The 8,121-nt window shown below is 38.1% G+C and overlaps 1 protein-coding gene across 1 annotated transcript; it reads left to right on the forward strand.

The window, feature by feature from the left end:
- Positions 1 to 948: 948 nt before the first annotated feature.
- On the forward strand, positions 949 to 2,671 carry LOC136069607 (UDP-glycosyltransferase 89B2-like). Its single transcript, XM_065778314.1, has one exon. It carries the CDS (start codon positions 1,118 to 1,120, stop codon positions 2,516 to 2,518), a length of 1,401 nt encoding a protein of 466 aa, XP_065634386.1. The 5' UTR covers positions 949 to 1,117; the 3' UTR covers positions 2,519 to 2,671.
- The last annotated feature ends 5,450 nt before the right edge of the window (positions 2,672 to 8,121 follow it).

The following is an 8,121-nucleotide window of genomic DNA, read 5'->3' on the forward strand; positions in this document are numbered from 1 at the left end:
ATTTGTTTTCTCCTTGATGGCATTTCTGAGTTCATCCATCTCCCACCTCATCTCCTGGAGAAGGTCCGAGTTATGCTCGGTTGGAGTAGCGGGCCTTTGATGGTCACTTCGTTTGTGGCTGTCTCCCTCGTCGTTTTGGTTCCCTTTAGATCGATTCTCTTCTTGTTGAAGTCGTAGTTTCAGCTCCTGATTTTGTCTGGTCAGTTCTTCAACGGTGGCTGCGAGGGTTTGAACTTGTTGAGCTAAGGCTGCGGAATCCGGATTAGACTCCATGCGAGACTATTTTCCTGTATTGAACATGAAAATGACGTTTCCCACAGACGACGCCAAACTAATGAAGTGTGAATTCGTCAGCCAATGCGTGTAGACAGAAATGATCTCCGGCCTCCTGCAAGTATGCACCCTCGAATGTGGTCACCGGTGTGGTGCCTGCCACAACGTCTCCGATGCCAAAGTCAGTATTGAAAATTATTTAAGAAAGAGCAATGTAGTGTATCCGAGAAATTTTACAGTAGCTATCTCAATGTGCACATACCTTTTTCTTGGGCATGTGAGGGCTTTATATATGTTGTTGTAACCTCTAACCGTTGGGTAATTATGGTGGTTCTTAATATCCCTCTGGGTAACGTTTTCTGGCCTCATCATGTTGCTTTAATTTTATCCCAACGGTCTGTACAACTGGTTTTGTAACCGTTCATGGTATTGAATGAGATGTTTAACTTCGTCAGTGAAGTGGATACTCGTCAATGCAGGCTTGTCTCGTTGGTCCAAATTACCTCGTCTATGTTTGACTTCGTCAGTCCCATCAGTGTGTATTTTACATATTTATATAAGAGCTGATGTGAATCCTCTTAGAATATATATTAAAATTTTTTATAAGAAATTAAAAAAATTTGTTAAGAAAGTCAGACGCTTTCATTTTTTTTTTTTAAATACTTCTTAAAATAATTTTACTTGGAGTACAAACCTACGCTATCGTCAGGCATGGCGAATTCAAATTCACTATTCACCTACGGATTAGATTTGCCCACACAGACATAAACAAATTCAAATACTCAAACTCAAAAGCCAAATAGTGTTCTAAAAAAAGTCATCCAAAGTCTAAAGCTTGTCAGCCATGTCCACCGCCACCACCGCCACCGGTGCACACATCCTTGTTTACACCTACCCAGCCTCAGGCCACATCATACCGCTCCTCGACCTCACCCACCGATTACTCCGCCGTGGCCACACCGTCACCGTTGTAGTCCTCCCCACCAACCTCCCTTTGCTCCAACCCCTCCTATCTCTCCACCCTTCTTCACTCCACCCCTTAGTTCTCCCAGCTCCTGAACGTCCCACTCCCTCATGGAAAAGTCGCATGGCCAAGGACCGAGCCAGGCGTGACCTTCACTACCCACTTCTCCTCAACTGGTTCCATTCTCACCTCTCTCCCCCTATAGCTATTATCTCCGATTTCTTCCTCGGCTGGACCCACCACCTCGCTAAACAACTCGGCTTGCCATGTGTCATCTTCTCTCCCTCCGGTGCTTCTGGCTTGTCAGTTCTTTTCTCACTATGGCGTGACTTACCCAAAAATGAAGATCCTGAAGATATTAATTTTCAGGTCTTGTTTCCTAGAATCCCGAATTCCCCAGTTTACCCTTGGTGGCAACTCCCTCATGGGTATAAAAATAGTAAGGAAGGAGACCCAGATTGGGAATTCAACAAAAACAACATGCTCGATAATATCGCTAGCTGGGGTTTGGTTGTCAACTCGTTCACTGAGTTGGAGCGAGTTTACTTGGAGCATTTGAGTACCGAACTCGGGCACGATCGAGTCTGGTCTGTGGGCCCGTTACTGCCTCCGGAAGATGATGTGATTGGGTCCTCTAACAGAGGTGGGTCCAGCTCAATCCCATGTGAACAAGTGATGACATGGCTAGATTCGCGACCTGACAGTTCCGTTGTTTATGTTTGCTTCGGGAGTCGTACAACGTTGAATACTAAACAAATGGATGTGTTGGTTTCTGCTTTGGACCAAAGTGAAGTCCAGTTTATTTTTTGTGTGAGGGGCTCGGATGATCGACACGTGGGTTCTGATGATGATCTTGGTGTGATTCCTGATGGGTTTGAAGATCGTGTGGAGGGTAGGGGTTTGGTGATTAAAGGATGGGCCCCACAAGTGGCTATACTGAGGCACCGAGCCGTGGGTGCGTTCTTGACTCACTGTGGGTGGAACTCGGTGTTGGAAGGGATCACTGCTGGGGTGGTGATGTTGACGTGGCCAATGGGCGCGGAGCAGTTCGCGAATGCAAAACTACTGGTTGATGAACAAGGTGTGGGAATTCGAGCTGGTGAGAGCGTAGAGAACATTCCTGAGTCTAGTGAGTTATCTCGCCTATTGGTGGAGTCGGTGAGTGCAACAATACCGGAGAGAGTGCGAGTCAAAGGGCTCAGTGATGCGTCATTGGGTGCGATCAAAGGAGGGAGCTCGGATAAAGATTTGGATGAGTTTGTGGAGCGGCTAAGTAGGTGAGGTCAACTATGTAAGGAACGTTTTGGAATTTTACTTTTCATTCATAACATAAAATTTAAAAATGAAAAATAAAAAAGAAGTCTTCATTGCATTTTTTTTCCCACGTATTAAGAATTTAAGAGACTAATGAAGTGTATTTTTTGGTTTGAATTATCTGTGATTTTTTCTTGCGTTAATAGAAACAGACACACATAGGGGAGAATGGTGTGCTTTCTAAGTTCTAATTCCGAATATGTTGTAAAAGACTTATCTCCGTAATAAATTTGTTCTCCCTGAGTTGGGATGTTCCTAAAAAAAAAAAAAAAGGGGTTCTAATTCGGAATTATACAAAAAAACTACACTCAAAAGTATGATAAATTAATTGTAAAGTTTATTTAAATGATTTGTAGTATTTCAAAATCTTTGTGTATGTGGATATATATATGTTTTTGTTAAAAATATTAAGAATAAATGAAATTATAAACTCATGGCATCTATCTTTCTCTTATTTGTTAAAATATAGTTGTATTTTTAATTTTTATTTACTTTAAGTAAACAAGCAAGTAGATATAGGAGTGACTCAGCAAAAAGAGAAAGTAGAAATAAGAGTGGCAAAATAGGGCTTAAGAATTAAAAAGTTTCAAACACGTTCAAAATTCTTAACTTGTCTTTAATTTGTCTATAAGATGGTTCTTTATAATCATTAAAAGAGTTTTGGCTCTAGAAAATTGAAATCCCATTACTTGAAATACAGTTGAAACCTTTGATTTTAGCGGATTCAGATCCTATAGATTTTTTAGGGAACTCTACCAGTAGATTTCCTTAAATTCTAACAACTCTTTAATGATTTAATGGTCAAGATTCTACAATGCCAGCATTCCACTAACAATATTCTTAAAATAATAAAATAATATTGCAAACAAAACAATTAAGAATGTTGTTAGTGAAATGCTTGTGGGGCCTGTTATTTAAAAGGGTATAGGAATTCTCAGAAGTGGGCTCAGGGCCCAACGGCCCAATCCAAGGATGCTTAGTTATCCGAGGATAGTGTAAAAGAATTATTGAGGGGATAATATAGGAGAAAGGGATGGATATCGTGTATAGTGGCATGACACACGTCCGAGGACATCAAAGTCCGAAGTGAACGTAACTTTCATTTTATTTAGGAGACTCTGCAAAGTTATATCTGAACTGGAAATTGAATGTTTTTGTTAAAAATATTAAGAATAAATGAAATTATAAACTCATGGCATCTATCTTTCTCTTATTTGTTAAAATATAGTTGTATTTTTAATTTTTATTTACTTTAAGTAAACAAGCAAGTAGATATAGGAGTGACTCAGCAAAAAGAGAAAGTAGAAATAAGAGTGGCAAAATAGGGCTTAAGAATTAAAAAGTTTCAAACACGTTCAAAATTCTTAACTTGTCTTTAATTTGTCTATAAGATGGTTCTTTATAATCATTAAAAGAGTTTTGGCTCTAGAAAATTGAAATCCCATTACTTGAAATACAGTTGAAACCTTTGATTTTAGCGGATTCAGATCCTATAGATTTTTTAGGGAACTCTACCAGTAGATTTCCTTAAATTCTAACAACTCTTTAATGATTTAATGGTCAAGATTCTACAATGCCAGCATTCCACTAACAATATTCTTAAAATAATAAAATAATATTGCAAACAAAACAATTAAGAATGTTGTTAGTGAAATGCTTGTGGGGCCTGTTATTTAAAAGGGTATAGGAATTCTCAGAAGTGGGCTCAGGGCCCAACGGCCCAATCCAAGGATGCTTAGTTATCCGAGGATAGTGTAAAAGAATTATTGAGGGGATAATATAGGAGAAAGGGATGGATATCGTGTATAGTGGCATGACACACGTCCGAGGACATCAAAGTCCGAAGTGAACGTAACTTTCATTTTATTTAGGAGACTCTGCAAAGTTATATCTGAACTGGAAATTGAGTATAAACCTAAGGAGGAGTCGGGGAAGGTAGCAAATATCTTCCAAGGCTATCACCTCCACATTAAATGCTTTCCAGCTAACCCTCTGGCCGCATTAATGTGGAGGTGATACCTGAACAGTAACTAAGCAGCTTTATGGCCACTGAGCAAAGGTTCCGGTAGGTGCTGGATGGGACAGAAAGGAGTTCCCAAGATGAGAACTACACGTGTACGATGGAAATGGAGAAAAGAACGGAGTATATAACATGGAAACGGATGATATTAGAGGGAGGGAGGAAAAAGAAAGGAAAAAAAAGATTCCAGGATAAGAGAGGCTCACTAAAACCTAGCCGAGGAGAATTTTTTTCAGACGATCAGCCTCACATATCTCTTATTAATCAGCGAATATAACCTTTCCTGTCGAACAGAACTAGTTCTTGTACCCATGCTCTAAAAATTTATTGTTTGGGCTTGTTGGGCTGAAAACCCATGCATACTCTGGGTCCAATTCAATTTGAGTCCCTACAATGCTGATATGACAGAATCTTGACTATTAAATCATTAAAGAGTGGTTAGGATTTAATGAAATCTACTTGATAGCGTACCTTAGGAAATCTAGAGAATCTGAATCCTATCTCAGCATTGAGCACGGCAATCTTCATGAAGCAGGATTAAATTCGCACACAGTCACAATCCTTTGAACAGTACAAGTGGATTGCCCCAGTTGATTGCTTCGGCTTTAGCTTGGACAAGGATATTGGTTTCCACTCTTTTCGATAGAGTGAAAACCAATATCCCTTTAATAGTGCCTTCTGTTGGGTTAAACCACTTTATGCTCCTTTACTTAGGAGCTGCCAAAGCAGCTTCTTAAGCATCATTGAATTTGATACACACACACACCAACGAAAAAAGAGACACCATTCAAATTCAATGATGCTTAAGAAACTGAAGAATAATAAATTCAATGTGCCTCTTACACTATAGAGATTACACGTTGATAAGAGAGATTACACGCTGATAACAAATAATCACTAATAATTATAAGCAAAATTTAGATGATACAAGGGTTACAAGACTTCGAAAACATATTTAACAGAGTTGCATCATAAGGCCGGATTACATGTATATACAAGAAATACACTTGATCACCCTACTTGATCCCACAGGTGGCATGTGTATATTATGTTAGTTTGAGTTGACCTTAATGGGACATTGTGAAATGTTGTTGAAGACTCCACCATAAGTACTGCCAAAGATTTTTGAGCACTTGGATAGAATAATCGGAGTAAGAAATGAGCTAGGAGGAGGATTCTCTTGGTCTCAAATCTGCCAAATAGATCTGTATCTATGTGATCGTAGATGAGAAGTAGTTTGCTTTGGTTATTCCCTTGCAACTATCTGGTAGTGGTGATGCATGAAAGCCCACCATGCAAGACTTATACACAGTACCCCATGCAGCCATGCATAGATATCGGCGTTTACCTCACTTGTGATGTTGAGTGCACCAGAGGTTATTTTGAAAACTGAAAAGCAGAGGTACATAAATCAATTTTTATTTACAGATTCCTCGGGCAGGGACGGATCTAAGATTTCAAGTTGGGGGGCTGGAGATAAGCGAAAAAAAAATTTCAAATACGCATCCATATAATATTATTAAACTATCAACCAAGACAAATACCAAAAAATCATTGTTTTTTAATATATTAAGATACCATTATCTACTAACAAAAATAAAAAACATGAATCACTATTATTTCTTAATACAATCATCTATGAAAAGGGAACTCGACGTTTTTTCAAATCTTCAAAATCATCTATGATTAAATCTAAACTAAATGTCAAAACTATATCATTTTCAATGTATAACATCAAAGAGTCCGTCAAAAAATTGTTTTCCCTACCCAATCCCACTTCTGACACTACGTAAACTTTTCCTAACTTTATCATTTTTTTTTTCCTATCACTTGTCAGATTGAGCTGGGCTGGGCAGATTGAGCAACTGACGGTGGCGGCGTCGGTGTGGCCGTTTCCCCGTTTGGGTATGCGACAGGAATCGGTGGCGGCGTGAGGCATGAGTGGCGGTGTGGGTCTCTCTCGCGTGGTGTCTGTCTCGCCTCTATTTTTTTTTTTCCTTTGTTTTTGCTTGTTCCGTTTGTTCCTTTTGCTAGGTTTGCATTTTTTTAAGACTTACATGGGCTCTTGACTGGGCTGGCTAGTTGGGATAGGGGGGCCCAAGTCATTTTGATAAGTGGGTCCAAGTTTTTTTTTTTTGAAAAATTTTACCTACTAATTTTTTTTTTTGGGCCCGGGCCCTTAGGCCCCCACCTGGGTCCGTCATTGGGACAGTAGAATGCTCGTAGCTGCAAAGACCAATAAAAAATTAGCATCTAGAGCCCATTTACCCGACACATGGGCAAGGGTTTCATTAGTTTTACAAGAGTTCGGATTTATTTTGTGACTAGTAAGCAAGATGATGTTTAGTGCCCAGGTAAACTAACATTAACACTCATCTTATTTATATGTATCTTTGAATCCTAAGAAAGCAGCAAACTTATCAAATAATTTCCTTGACTTTTAATTGAATTATTTTCTCACTCAAGAAACCAAGCAAAAACGCAAACAAACTAGTAAATTCAAACACAACCCCCCCCCCCCTCCCCCCCCAAAAAAAAAAAAAAAACATTCCAATATTTTTCCCTTTTACCTCAGGATGAGATACCATCATTCTAGCATTAAGTATTAAAATATCATTAATACTATTATTTTGTAACAAACAAACTAGTAGAAAATAAAAAGTAAAAACAACTGGGAAAATTTTGGACCATATTATAGCCAATGAAAAACGACAAAGTAGAATACAACAAGAGCAAGAGGAGAAAAAGATGAGTGTCAATAAAATAAACTTACCATTCAATTCTGGATAATTTGCCACATGGTTGAATTCTTGGTTGGTAAATCACTGATCCGATCTCAATATTCCACACAATTCTCTTATGAATTGTTATGAAAATTTTCTCCTGAATGAGAGGGGGAATTGAGGGAGTCATATGCCAGAGAAATATTGAGATAGAATGAGAGTAATGAGGTGGATACCGGAGAGGGTTAATCTGTAAAGAGTATTTAAGAAAAAATTCCTTGGGGTTGGTATATGGAGTATCACATGATTGAGATGCCTAAATATGCAAATTAAGTAACTCACTAAATCAAATATTTGCAAACTTGGAAGGATTAAATTAGTTCACTCAGTATGGATTCTCCTTTATTTGGTTTCCAATTATAACTAGATTGTAATCTCATGCGCATTTCCATAGTGTCAAATTACATTTTGAAAGAGAGATGCAATGTCTATAATAATTTTACAATATTTTTACAACAAATCACAGGAGGTTAGTTGTTATTGGTTCAAATTTGAAACTAACACGAATATTACTTTTTTGCCCCAACAATAACAACTAGTAACAACCTGCTACTTAGGATTTGTTGTAAAAATATTGTAAAAATGTTGTAGATATATCGTTTCCCTTTTGAAAATGGATGGAATATAAATGCACAATTACTATATAATCCACACGTACATAAGAGCGAGTAGTCCAGGCATCAAAAAAAAAAAAAAATATATATATATATATATATAAATTAGTTCATATGCGCATGCTACATTTTGATTTCAATATTAATGAAAAA

This window comes from Quercus suber, unplaced genomic scaffold (assembly GCF_002906115.3).
Source record: "Quercus suber isolate HL8 unplaced genomic scaffold, Cork oak 2.0 scaffold_179, whole genome shotgun sequence".
NCBI classification, from domain to species: domain Eukaryota; kingdom Viridiplantae; phylum Streptophyta; class Magnoliopsida; order Fagales; family Fagaceae; genus Quercus; species Quercus suber.